The sequence below is a fragment of the Spermophilus citellus genome, assembly GCF_964194105.1.
Source record: "Spermophilus citellus genome assembly, chromosome: 8".
Classification (NCBI taxonomy): Eukaryota; Metazoa; Chordata; class Mammalia; order Rodentia; family Sciuridae; genus Spermophilus; species Spermophilus citellus.
Genome location: NC_138189.1, coordinates 1,081,900 through 1,095,639, shown reverse-complemented (window position 1 = coordinate 1,095,639; position 13,740 = coordinate 1,081,900). Strand labels below are relative to the sequence as shown.

Here is a 13,740-nt window from a genome sequence, read left to right as displayed (position 1 = left end):
TCCCGAGGACCCGCCAGGTGCTCCCACAGCAGCTGCCGCGTCCCGTCTTGGGAGAACTGTGGCTGTCAGGGAGAGCACAGCCGCCTTCGTGGATGTGGGTGACGCCTCGCTGTGGGGCTCCTCGTCCTCTGAGCTGGGTCCCCTGGTGGTCCTGCTGTTCCTCTGTTGGCTGTCACTCATGCGTGTCCTCTTGGGCTCTGGGTACTGGCCCTTGCTGGCAGTCGTGGAGCTTCGTCTGCCCAGGGTGCTGACTTTGCACTCACTTGAGGGCATCGCTGAAGACACGGTGTTTTTTGTTTGGTTTGGTTCTGGAGATTGAACATAGGGTGCTGTACCCTTGCGCTAGACCCCAGCCCTTTTTATTTTGAACCGGGGCCTCGCTAAGTTGCTGAGGCTGGCCTTGAACCTTCCATCCTCCTGCCTTAGCCTCTTGAGGTGCTGGGTTGACAGGTGTGTTCCACCACACCTGGCAAAAACTTATTCTTTAAAAGCCAAATCTTTTGAGAAATTTGTATATTTTATTCTACAGCAAATTCAACTTAGACCCTAAAAGTCTCACTGTAAAAAAAAAAAACAAAACTAAAAACTCAAAAACCAAATATTTGTTACAGAAATAGTTGATGGTGGTATTTAGATTTCATAAAACTTACACTTGAAAAAGAAGGTTCACGCATCCAGGGTGTCTAAACATACTCAGAGCTAGGTGTGTTGGTGCACCTCTGTGATCCCAGCACCTCGGGAGGCTGAGGGTGGGTGGCTGCAGGTTCAAGCCCAGCCTCAGCAACCTAGAAAAACCTTCTCTGAAATTAAAAATGGCCGGGGCTGTAGCTGGGAGTTCCTTGAGTTTAATCCCCAGTACCCCTCCCTGCAAAAGTGGCTCAGTTGGTAGGGTGCCCTGTGTTCAATCCTTGGCATTGCAGAAAAAACACAAGTTTTCTTGTAACAGAATTGGATATAAGTTTTAAAACTAAAATTTAAAATAATCTGAATGCAGTTAGAAGTCCCAGACATCAGTGCCCATGCCACTTGTCCAGCCCAGCCCACCCCGAGCACCTCCCTGTGCTGGATGCTTAGGACCCCACGTCCCTGGCCTTGGCCTGGGTGTGGTGCACTTCAGAGGCCTCGCCCAGTCCCGGAGGCTCTGGCAGGGAGGGCAGTGTGTCTGTCGTGACAGAGGACTGCAGGGCCGGTCCATCCCGTCAGACCGAGTCCTCCCTGGATGCAGTGAGGTGGGCTCCTCCATCGCTGCTCTCTGTTGAGTCTCCTGGGGCTACACCCCTTGTCCCCAAGGCCTCCTTTTACCCAGGACTCAGGTTCACCCATTTCTTTCTTTTTAAAAAAATTATTATTATTATTATTTTTAGTTGTGTGCAGACACAGTATTTTTATTGTATTCATCGTTATGTGCTAGGCAGGTGCTCTACCCCTGAGCCCCGCCCCTGAGCCCCAGCCCCAGCCCCACCCATTCCTTCTGCTCTGCTTCTGTCTTTGGGGAATGGAGGCTAGTCCTGCTCTGCAGAGAGGCCTAGGGAAAGGATGGGCTACTCCAGCCTCCCCTGCCCTTCTCTTGCCCAGGTAGGCCAGTAAGTGCCTTGAGGTTGCCCAATTCTCTTCTCCTGCCACACCACCTCCCCTGTGTGTCCCCCTTCCCTGGGGCCCTCCAGCATCCCTGCTTGCTCTTGGTCAGCAGTGATTCTCGAATGGCACCATGCAGCGTGTAGCCTCTGGCTTGGCTTTCCTTCTGCGCAGCTCTCTGAGAGCTGGCCTGTAGTCACCGCCTCTCTGGTTCGCCCCCTTGTGCAGTGGGGGAGCTTCATGGTAGGAGTGAGTCTGGACTGGACGCTGCCTTCTGGAGGCTTCTTCAGCACGTGGCGGTCCTGACCGGCTCCTGGGGCACTTAGCAGGGTGTTCCTTGCCCTCTGGGGAGATTTGGGTTTTGATTCCTTCCCTGGCCTGTGGCTTCAGGCCAGAGGAGGCGCTGACCACTTGGAGGCCCACAGATGACCAGTGACCATAGGAGTGACGACTGGTGACACTGGGGGTTGTGGCGGGGCCTCACTGACTGCTGGAGCAGTGCTGGGGGCTGGGGCATGATGGGGGCTGAGCACTGAAAGGTGGGAAGGGTCCTTCTGTTGCTGTGGCAGAAAGGGGGGCCATGAGGGCCCTGAGGGCCAGGGAGAGAAAAGAGTGGACAGTGCTTGTGTTTGGGTGTCCAGAGGCCTGGAGATAGCAGCAGGTACTAAATTCCACGTGTAGAAGTCACTCAGCTGGGTGCCTTCCCAGACTTGTGCCTGTTCCCATGCTGGGCTGGGTGTAAGTGCTCACCTGTGGGTGGCAGACGCTGGGCAGGGGCAAGGGTGAGTTGTGCAGTGTGTTTAAAGAAATGTTGGTGCCCCTGAGGGTGGCCAGAGTGGTCGGGGGCTGCCAGGGCGATGGCCTCTGGCTGGGGCTGCAGGTGCTGGGTGGTGGGCTGTGTGCAGGTCTCGGGGAGATCCTTGCTGGCTGACAAACTGGTGGTAGTAGGAAACTGTGGACTCGGGTCAGACTAGCTGCCCTGGAGCAGTGGGAGGGGAGGGCTGGGAGGCCAGATGGAAGCAGAGAATGCAGCTGGCCTGGGTCACCATTCAGACTGGCATAGAGTGGCTGTGGCTGGCTATGGTTGGTGCTGGGGAGGGACATGGGGCTCTGGGAAGTCCCATCATGCCACTGGCCTGGGTGGATGTGGAGGTTACCAGTTCAGCTCACATCCCATGCAGCCTGTATGTGTGGGGACCTGCTGGAAGCATGTGCTGCCCCGCATGTGTGTTGGTCACTTGGGAGGTGCAGGCCTGCGGTCCTCAGCCACGGTGGCAGCCATTCGAGCTGGCTGAGGGAGCCCTGTCTTGCAAGTCTGTGGATTGGGGGTCACTTCCTTATACACTGGGGATGCAGACCTGGGAGGGTGAGCTCTGTGTGCTGTCCTGTACTCACTGTGGGGGAGTGCTGGGATGGGGGGAAGGGCCACTGGCCATGAGGCACTGCCAGCTACAGACGAGGTTGCAGCCATGTGGAAGGGGCTGGGAGAGTGAGCCCCCGGCCTGGGCGGTATCACAGCTGTGCTGGTTTGCACCAGGACCTGGGAGCCTTCAGGTGTGCGCTGTCAGTGTCAGGTGGTCTGCAGAACTGTTGCTTCTCCGCTTCTGAACCTGAAGGTCACTAGTGCCTGTGCCCATGCCAGCCCCCACAGCTGTGCATGTGGGCAGCTGCTATCCATGGGTGTCTTTTTCTTGGTTTCAGAACCAACCGTTAGTGCCTTTTCTGTGCAGCAGCCATGCTGTCCCTGCTACATCATGGGGTGCAGTGACGGGAAAGGCATTTGCCATGGCATCGCCATGGCATCTTTGTGCTGGCCTCTAGAGCTGCCTCCCTGAGGGAGTGGGAGGCTCTGCACCCTCTGTAGCCTGGCTCTGGGGCTCCTTGCTGAAGAGGAAGGCGCAATGATTGGAGCATAGACGCAGCCCAAGCTGCCAGAGGAGAGGCAGCCGGTGCTTCAGGCTCAGTGACAGGAGGTGTTTCTGAGGCTCAGAGTGAAACTGCCCATTCATCTAGCTCAGGTTGGCAAGTTCTTGGTGCTGGGGATTGAATCCTGGGTGCTCTGTCACTGAGCTATGCCCCAACCTTTTATATTTTTCAAAATTTTGAGACAGGGCCTTGCTAAGTTGCTGAAGCTGGTCTCAAACCTGTGATCAGGCTCCTGCCTTAGCCTCCTGAGCTGCTGGAATTACAGGTGTACGCCACCATACCTGGCTTAAAAAAACTTTCAATAATGCTGGATGTGGTGGTGCACACCTGTAATCCTAGCTCCTCACAGGCTGAAGTAGGAGGGTAGAAAGTTTGAGGCCAGCCTCAGCAACTTAGCAAGATCCTCTCTCAAAATAAAAAAATAAAAAAGGGCTGGGGTGTAGCTTAGCAGAGGAGCACTTACCTTACATACATGGGCCCTGGGTTCCACCCCAGCACTGGATTCACATACACATGCTCACAGAGTCTCTTAGAAGTGTATTTGGAAGCCAGTGCTTTTCATTTTAATCACCCTTACCCCCAAAATAAAGTGTTAGGGAGAAGTAGGATTTTTTGCAGTGATGAATGCATTAGAGTATTTCTTTTTGGTACAGGGGATTGAACTCAGGGGCACTTAACCACTGAGCCACCTCCTCAGCCCTTCTTTACATTTTATTTAGAGATAGGGTCTTCCTAAGTTGCTTTAGGGACTGGCTAAGTTGCTGAGGCTGGCTTTGAACTTGAGACCCTCCTTCCTCAGCCTCCTGAGCCACTGGGATTACAGGTGTGCACCACCATGCCAGCCAGGAGAATTTCTTTTTTCTGAATTTTCATATGTAAGTCTCAGTGCTGAAACTTCTCTCTTATCACTTTTAGTATTCTGCTGAGCAACTGAACAAAAGTGGCCATTTGTTCCCTTTGGAGGTCAGTGGTAAGTGTCTCAGAATCCTTGACAGGGAGTAGGGTGGGACCCAGGGGAGTCTTAGAGCCAGGCCCAGGGGATCCTCTGTGTCCTCTGTGTGGGCCGGGAAGGTCGCTGGCTGCTGTCTTCCCTGCTGGGCCAGTGATCATGCATGGTCTGTGAGGATGGGCCAGGGTCAGGGCTCAGCGAGGGCTCTGCCTTCTCTGCAGGCAGCAATGTGGGTGGGGGTCAGGGGACTGTCTGGCCCTTCCTGGGAGGTACCAGGCTGCCCCATGGCATCCTTTGGCCCCTAGAGAAGGAGCGAGTGAATCAGGTGTTGCTGTGGCTGTCACTGCGATCTGCCCTGGTGTGCACTGTGTAGCTGTGTCATTGGGGACGGCTATGCAGGGGGGTGCCTGTGTCTTCCTAGGCTTGCCCTTCAGCCATGGAGGCGACCTCTGAGCTTGGGGGCTGTTTCTAAGAAGTGGCTCTGTGGGGTCCCAGCCTGTGAGGCTGGCAGGGACAGAGGGAGACAGCTCGGTGGCGCAGGGCGTGCACAGAGCTGGGCTTGCCCCCAGGGGTGCTCTGAGGGCCTCCTGAGACCAGGTGGTCTCCTCAGAGTGAGTTAGCCCCACAGCTGGCCTTTAGGGAGGGAGACTATCCCGGAGCCCGTGGTCAGCACAAGTGGGCCAGCCTTGCCCGTGTGGCTGGTGGCTTCTGCTCTAACACGTACTCACCTTGTGTCACCTTTTGTCCCTCTGCTGTGGCTGCATCCCTCAGAGCAGAACTGGGGCAGGCTCTTGGCCTGTGTCCGGATTGCTGGGGACCCCAGCCCCTGCTCACTGTCTCTCCTCCGCCCTTTGTGTCTCTTCAGTGGACGAGAGCCCCTGGAAGGCTTTTCACACAGGACAACCTGCTGGGAGCCAGGCGGCTGCGGGGCCTGTGTGCCCCTTCCTCCCAGGCCCCTGTGGCGTGGCGCACACTGAGGGTCTTCAGTGGAGGCCGGAGTCTCCCTGCTCCTGCACAGGCCCGGGGGTGGGCAGTGCTCTGAACCTCTGTGAGAACACAGGGCCACCCGCGGCACCACCGACCAAGCGACACTGCCGATCTCTATCCGAGCCCGAGGAGCTGGCACGCTGCCCGTCCCCATGGCGTCCTGGCGGCTCCAAGGTCTGGACGCCAGTCTCCAAGAGGCGGTGCAACAGTGGCGGGAGTGCCACGCTGCAGCGTTGTGGCCCCGGCAGCTCCGCCCTGCAGCGGAGCACTGGCGCAGGCCTGCCCAGGAGCCCCACATCGCCTGCCGGCCCCATCTCGCCTCTGGTGCCCCGGCCAGCTTCAGCCAGTAGCGGCTTCGTGGACAGCAGTGAAGGCAGCTCCTCTGGCTCGGGCCTGCCCTGGCGTCCCACAGGGCCCTGCCCGCTCTCCTCAAGGCGCCGCCTGTCCCTCTCACAGGAGCACCTCGCAGAGGCGGGGACCCGCCTGCCTTCAGCCAGCAGCACCCCCACATCCACACCCGAGCTGGGCCGGCGCCATGGCCTGCTGCGGTGCCGCTCACAGCCATGCGTGCTCAGTGGGAGGAGGAGCCGGCGCAAACGGAGGCGTGAGGAGGATGCCAGGTGGACGCGCCCGTCCTTGGACTTACTAAAAATGACACGGGTGAGCTTCACCGTGAGTCCTGGGTGCTCAGGAAACCTAGGCCCTGATGGGGTGTGCCCGGGGGTTCTGCAAGGGGCAAGGAGCCTTGTGCAAGGTTCAGTGCACCTCATTCTGAGTCGGTGTGCTGTGTGGGATGACCTGGGCAGGGAGCATAGCCCCCATGGAGTGGAGTCCCACTGTGAGTGATGGTGGCCCTGTCTCTGCTTCAGAGCACCTGTAGTCACACTGGGGCAGAGCCTGCACACTGGCCCTGGGGACAGAGGAAGCCGGGAGGAGTGCATGTGCCTCTCCAGCCCAGTGGGCTGTCTGCTGGGGACCCTGCTGCATCTTCAAGGGTGGCAATCACCCGGGAAGTGAGCCCGGGACCCCAGCAGAGCTTGGGGAGCTGCTCCAAACCCTGGGCCCCTTGGCCCATGGGAGTCAGTGGGAGATGGGGCCACTGGCCTGGCTGTAGGTGACTCAGTCTAGTAGCAGCTGGCAGGTAGCACCCACACGTGACCCTGATGTCCCTGCCACCTCTTGGGAAAGTCCTTTTTTTTTTTTTTAATATTTTTTGTAGTTGTAGATAGACAGAATGACTTTATTTTATTTATTTATTCTTACGAGGTGCTGAGGATAGAACGCAGTGCCTCACACATGCTAGGCTAGAGCTCTGCTATTGAGCCACAGCTCCAGCCCTGGGAAAGTCCATTTAGAGGGAGCCATTTTTGTGTTGTGGTCTGGAAGAAAACCTGGCGCAGCCTGGAGATCCTTACAGTGGGTGCCAGCACCCTGACCTTTGGCGATGCCCACAGCCGTTGCCTGTGGCGCAGTCCAGAAGGGGAGGACTGAGAGGGGCCTCTGGTGTGTGCTGGGAGGCATGTCCGTCTCCCTGCCTCAGGTGGAAGGAGGCTAGACCTGGATGGGCCCTGCTTACAGCTGGTTGGCTGTGTGGGGTCCTGGGGCTGCACAAGGCGGAAGGTGGGGTGGCAGGGTGTGTCTGCCTCCTCATTAAGTGACCCGTGGCCCTGGCTGTTCCCTGACTGCCTACTGCCCAGCCCATCCCAGGGCCTCAGGCCATTGGCTCCTGCTGCTGTGGGGCCTTGCTGTGGGTAAGTCTGGGCCCTGCACGTGGTGGGCAGTTGGTGGGCAGTGCCCAGGGTGTCCTGGAAGCAGCTGCTGGAGTGCAGTCTGCCGAGTCCTGAGCACAGTCAGGACAGTGGCCTCAGGCTCTTGGCCTACTGGCTGGTGTCCCGTGTGGGACGCCATGGGGCCCTGCCATGTGCCTGCTCTGGACCAGGCCCACTTGATCGGCCAGTTCTCTGCAAGGCTCTTCCTGGTGGTGATGGGGGTCAGACCCAGACTCACTTTGCAGAGAGCCAGGTGGGGCGCCTGTGGACAGCCGGAGGAGCTCCAGGCCCACAGCACTGTCCCCACCAGCCAGGGTGCCCGTGGGCATGGCTTGTGGGTAGAAGGAGGACGGCAGAGGAGGGGCTGCCAGTGGGGAGCCATTGGCTGGGTGCCTTCAGGGTGGACATAGCTCATGCCAGGGACATGTTGATGGCCAGGCGACAGTCACGTTCTGGAGATACCATAGACACTCCGCACCCGTTGGGAGAGAGAGAAGGCGGGCATGACCAAGGGTGGTGCTGGGTCAGAGTGTCCATAGATGTGGGACAGTGGGGTGCCCCACAGGGCAGGGCGTGGCCAGAGGCAAGGCTGGCTGGCCAGGTGCCTCAGGTGTGAGGGTGGGGCTGTGCTCTGCACACCTCGCTGTGGCTTTCATGCTCTGGAAAGCTGAGAGATTTCGGTACTTTAGACACCATAGACCCTGGTGTCTGTGGCAGCTGCTTATTAGCCTTGCTTATTAGTGTGGAAACTCCACATCTCTGCTCATCAGGGATGTGTCCCCAAGCGCTGTGTGTGACAGAGATCAAATGCACTTTCTCAGCTAGTGTAGATGCAGTGGGCAGTGAGCAAAGTGGTAGGAGGTGCAGGTGGGATTTCTGTGTAGTGCAAAATGGTCAGTTTCCATTCTCTGAATCTTACTGACCATCTTTCCCAATTACAATAAAAATTGGCATCTCAAATTATTAAAAAACATAATAGTAGACTTTTGTGTTCCCACCTTAGGATTGTGATGGGCCTTTCTGTGTCCCCACCCCAGGGTTGGTGGGTGACAACTTGCTGCACTTTCTTGAATCACTTTTTTTATTTTATTTTTTTTTAGTTGTAGGTGGACACAATACCTTTATTTGCTCAGGATCAGACCCATCCATACTCGATGAGATCTCTGCCACCGAGCCTAGCCCCAGCCCCTTCAGTCACTTTCTTAATGAAGTGAAGCAGCAGGGCCCCTGCCATGCTGTGCCCCTCCGGGACGCAGGCCACGTCGGTCGTTGAGGTCTGCTGTGTGCAATGCCGTGTGATGGCATGCAGCGTGTGAAGCGCCATTTCCTTCACGTTATCTGTGAAAGTGTTCACAGATACCACTGCCACCTGGCCCTCATTTTTAGTGAAAAGAGCAGCTCTTCTCTTTGCACCACGAGGGTCATGCTCAGATCACCAGGGACCAAGTCCCAAGGAGGCAGTGATGTTTTCTTGCTGCTTCTGCAAACCCGGACCCGTGGACCTCAGCCCAAGTATTGCTCTTCCAGTCTCCCTCTTGTCTGCCTGTTTTTTTTTTTTTTTTTTTGGTTGTAGATGGACACAATACTTTTTTTTTTTTTTTTAATATTTATTTATTTATTTTAGTTCTCGGCGGACACAACATCTTTGTTGGTATGTGGTGCTGAGGATCGAACCCGGGCCGCACGCATGCCAGGCGAGCGCGCTACTGCTTGAGCCACATCCCCAGCCCTGGACACAATACTTTTATTTGTTTATTTTTATGTAGTGCTGAGACTAAAACTCAGTGCCTCACCCATGCTAGGTGAGTGTTCTGCCACTGAGCTATAGCCCCAGCTCCACACCTACTTTTTAAAAAAATTTTTTTGAGGTGTTGGTTACTAAACCTGAAGCCTCACACATACTAGACAAGTGCTTTACCCGTGAACCCTTTTTTTAAATGTTAAAAAAAAATTTGCTTTTTTTTTTTTTTTTTTTAACTGGTGCCTTATCTTTCTACATAATAGTTAGTTGTTACATATTCATAAATGCACATATGAAAATAATACAATTTGGCTGGGCGTGGTGGCACATGCCTGTAACCCTAGCAGCTCAGGAGGCCAAGGCAGGAAGATCATAAGTTCAAAGCCAGCTTTAGCAACTTAATGAGTTTCTGAGCAACTTAGCAAGACCCTGCTCAAAATAAAATATAAAAAGGAATGGGGATGTGACTCAGTGGTTAAGTGCCCCTGGGTTGAATCCTTGGTACCAAAAAACCCCCCAAAACCAAAAAATAAACAGGTACATATTTATATATAATTTGGCCAATATCACTTCCCAGCCCTTTTCTGTGTTGCTATGGGGGCTCTGTGGGTCGACAGCTGTTCTCAGATAGCTGTCTCCTGCCTGAGCCTCCCAAGCTGCGCAGCTCGCTTGTTTGTGAGCTGTCCTTGATCAAAACTGACCCCACCGTTTCCCTTGACCTTGTCCTCTGTGTGTCCCTGTCAGCTGACTGTCCTCTAAGCCTCCTCCCCTCCACCTGCTGTCAGCCACTTCAGAATGTGTGCTCGATCTTTATGTTTCAGAGTGAGGACATTGAACCTGCTCTGCAGACCTTGTAGGTGTGTGGTCAGTCTGCGGCTTGTGCAGGGCCATGCAGTGCAGCTCCTTTGCCCTGTGGAGTGGCAGCCCACATGGGGAGGGGACCAGCATGTCCGGCTGCACCTGAGAGCCTGTCCCCCCCCCCCCCCCCCCCCGCCTCCCTGAGGCTGCTGGGTTACTCCCAGTGGGCTGTGCTCCTGGGGCAGCCCTGCCCTTCCCTTCACATCGTCCACAGCTGTATGCGGCTTCCTGTGGCCTCTGGGTGTGACTGTGGGTCCTGGTACCAAGCCTGTTTTCCTGGGGCCAGCCTCCCACAGGCCTCTGGACCTGCGTCCCTGCCTTCTGTCTGTCAAGTGCTAGCAGTCTCCCGGGGCTCTCTGCTCTGGTTGCACAGGTGGTCAGAAGTCTCTCCTGGCCTGGGCCTGTGGCCCTTCTGAGCAGTGCCCTGAGGACGCTTTGCCTACATTTCCTGATTAAGTCGAAGCCTCGCCCATGAGTTTGATCTGGGCCTGGGGCACCTGCTGCTGCTCTGTTTCTTTAATGGTTACACATCTTTTAGGATTTTCTACTTATTTTTTTATGTAAGTTGTATCTTTGTGATAAAGGGTCTGTTTTAATTAGGGTCTCATTTTTGGGTGATGTCATGGTCAGATCCCTCTTGACCTTTGTGAATTCTCCTCCTGATGCTGTCAGTAGTGAGGTGTGTGCTGTTGTGAGGGTTGTGGCCAAGGCCCTGTGCTGGAGGGACCTGTCTGCAGCACTCCCGGCCAGCCTGGTTGTCCTGGGTGCAGAGTCCTGCATGCCTGCCCCTCCACCTGCTGGGTGCAGGGTACCTGCGGGCATGGTCAGCAGCAGAAGTAGGGTGAGAAGCTGCCTGCTTCCCGCCATCCTTGCCGCAGGCCTCCTGCGGCAGTGCTGTGGCCTGGCTCTCCTGCCTCTCCAGTGCCATGGCAGGGGCATGTGGCCCCATCCTGGTGTCCACCCTAGCTACTGTCTTGTGCTTCTGAGGACCTCGATCCCTGTCTTCATCCGACTCCTTCCTCCAGCCCTGACTTGCTGTGAGGAGTGGGTGCTGTCCCTCCCTGCGGCCTGGGCTCAGGTCACTGGTGTCCTGCTTCTCTCTCCCATCTTTCTTTCTGTTGAGTGATGGGCATCTTGTCTCTGCAACACCCTGTGTGTTGCTGGGCAGGCTGTCTTTGCTGGCCGCCATACCTCCTGCTCCCTCTTTGGGTTTGCTCTCAGAGATGCATGGGGTGCGGCCCTCAGCCTTGGGCTTCCTGTGGCATCAGGTAGGCTGGAGTCTCCTCAGGCTCAAGTCCCCAGAGAGGCCCGGGAGTCCCTGCCTGGAGAGGCCTGCATGTGGGGTGCAGGTGCTCACCCAGCCCCCACCCTCTACCAGAAACTCCTGAGAGTGCAGCTCCTCTCAGGCAAGGCTGGGGCAGGTGCCAGCGGAGGTGGCAGGGACCAGGGATCCATGTGCTTCCCACACCTGCTTCCTCATCACATACACGTGGCGTGCTCACACACAGGCCTGTGGACACACCTGTCTGACCGTGTCTACCGTGGCCCTTGGTGTGGATGTGCGCAGGCCTGCAGGCCCCTGGCCTGGACCAGCCTGGCCTTTCTCTTCTTGGCCATGGAGGGAGGCTCTTGTGCATTTGCCCAATGTCTTTGCTGTTTCCTGGCCACACCGTGGCTTACTCTTCTGGGCTAGGCCCTGGCTAGAGCCCTGGCCTGCAGAGGGGCTGCTGGGCCTGTGGACAGTTAGCATTGGTCCTGAGTAGCCTTGGATGGTGGGCAGGGCTAGTACTTTCCCAAAAATGTGAACCTGGACTTCTTAGTTTGGCCAAAGCTGGGGCTTCTGCAGGTGGGTCAGTGCAGATGTGGTGAGCCCAGCCTGGACACGTGTGGAAGTGATCTTGGGATGGTGTTAGGAGGCCGCCCTTTCTTCCCCAGCTCACCTGATGATGGTGCTACAGTCTTAACCACATGCCAGCCTGCCTCAGGAGTCAAGTCTGTCCCCACATGCTGTGTCATGCCCAGGGCCAAAGGCGCTCTGGAGACAGCGCTGCTTAGAACCCGAATCTGGCCTTTGCTTTTCCACGCCTCTGTCAGGCTTCTCTGCTTGGAAGTGGAGGACAGCCCTGGGGACGAGTCCAGGTGTGCAGACGGTGTCAGTGCAGTGGTCTCCCCGGGAACCTCAGTGTCCTCTCTGCGGCCCAGCCCTGCGTGAGGTTCCTGTCTCCTGGAGCAGCCGTCCTGTCCTGTCTACACCTGGAGGTCCTCAGAGCTGCTGGTTTCCTGCCTTAGCTGCACAGCTGGGGTCACAGAGGTGACAGGACCCCGCAGTGGTTCCTGTGTGTCTGTCAGATTTATGCACAAGTCCAGCAGGTTGGCCTCTGTACTGAGGGCTGAAATGCAGTGTCCCTGTAAGCTGGCGCAGCAAGCAGTGTGGCCCCACTGACCAATAGGGCCGGGGGGAGACAGGACAAGCGCTCCGGCCAGTGGAGGTTGCGTGTGGGGTGGCACGGGGTCCAGCTCACCGTGGTTTGAGAAAAAGTAGTGATGCACCCTTGTTTGTGCCCAACCGTGGCTGCGTTTGTCTTTGAGGACTTGGTTCTCTGGGGTGTAACTCCTCAGATGCTCACTTTTCATAGTTGAGCGACGAGAGCAGGAAACGGGGCGCTGTGTCTTGGGAAGCATCCTTCTAGGTGCTGTGTCCGGGGGAGCTGTGTCCGGGGGAGCTGGGTCTGGGGGAGCTGTGTTGGGGGAGCTGTATCTGGGGGAGCTGTGTCCGGGGGAGCTGGGTCTGGGGGAGCTGTGTCTGGGGGAGCTGGGTCCGGGGGAGCTGTGTCCTGGGGAGCTGTATCTGGGGGAGCTGTGTCCGGGGGAGCTGGGTCTGGGGGAGCTGTGTCTGGGGGAGCTGTGTCTGGGAGAGCTGGGTCCGGGGGAGCTGTGTCCTGGGGAGCTGTATCTGGGGGAGCTGTGTCCGGGGGAGCTGGGTCCGGGGGAGCTGGGTCCGGGGGAGCTGTGTCCTGGGGAGCTGTATCTGGGGGAGCTGTGTCCTGGGGAGCTGTGTCCGGGGGAGCTGTGTCCGGGGGAGCTGGGTCTGGGGGAGCTGTGTCTGGGGGAGCTGTGTCTGGGAGAGCTGGGTCCGGGGGAGCTGTGTCCTGGGGAGCTGTATCTGGGGGAGCTGTGTCCGGGGGAGCTGGGTCTGAGGGAGCTGGGTCTGGGGGAGCTGGGTCCGGGGGAGCTGGGTCCGGGGGAGCTGTGTCTGGGGGAGCTGGGTCCGGGGAGCTGGGTCCGGGGGAGCTGTGTCTGGGGGAGCTGTGTCTGGGGGAGCTGTGTCTGGGGGAGCTGGGTCCGGGGGAGCTGGGTCCGGGGGAGCTGTGTCTGGGGGAGCTGGGTCCGGGGGAGCTGTGTCTGGGGGAGCTGGGTCCGGGGGAGCTGGGTCCGGGGGAGCTGTGTCTGGGGGAGCTGGGTCCGGGGGAGCTGGGTCCGGGGGAGCTGGGTCCGGGGAGCTGGGTCCAGAGGAGCTGAGGAGCTGTGTCCGGGGGAGCTGGGTCTGGGGGAGCTGGGTCCGGGGGAGCTGTGTTGGGGGAGCTGGGTCTGAGGGAGCTGTGTCCTGGGGAGCTGGGTCCGGGGGAGCTGGGTCCGGGGGAGCTGGGTCCGGGGGAGCTGGGTCCGGGGGAGCTGGGTCCAGAGGAGCTGAGGAGCTGTGTCCGGGGGAGCTGGGTCTGGGGGAGCTGGGTCTGGGGGAGCTGTATCTGGGGGAGCTGGGTCTGAGGGAGCTGTGTCCTGGGGAGCCGGGTCCGGGGAGCCGTGTCTGGGGGAGCTGTGTCCGGGGGAGCTGGGTCTGGGGGAGCTGGGTCTGGGGGAGCTGGACTCAGGGTGGGTCCCTGCAGGTGCTGACTCATCAGGAGCACCCTGGAGGGTGCGCTCACCTCCCTTCACCC

At 57.8% G+C, this 13,740-nt stretch overlaps 1 protein-coding gene across 5 annotated transcripts in view; it reads left to right on the top strand.

Moving 5' to 3' along the window:
• The window catches only part of FAM53A (family with sequence similarity 53 member A), a 31,025-nt gene that overhangs the window by 14,791 nt on the left and 2,494 nt on the right, over positions 1 to 13,740 (top strand). For 4 of the 5 annotated variants that reach the window (XM_081303832.1, XM_081303830.1, XM_081303831.1 and 1 more), the window contains 2 exons: positions 4,417 to 4,471; positions 5,316 to 6,097. In XM_081303832.1, coding sequence (XP_081159958.1) covers positions 4,417 to 4,471; positions 5,316 to 6,097 — 837 coding nt within the window. Of the gene's footprint in view, positions 1 to 4,416; positions 4,472 to 5,315; positions 6,110 to 13,740 lie in introns of all 5 variants that reach the window. The other variant, XM_081303833.1, reaches the window with a different exon arrangement.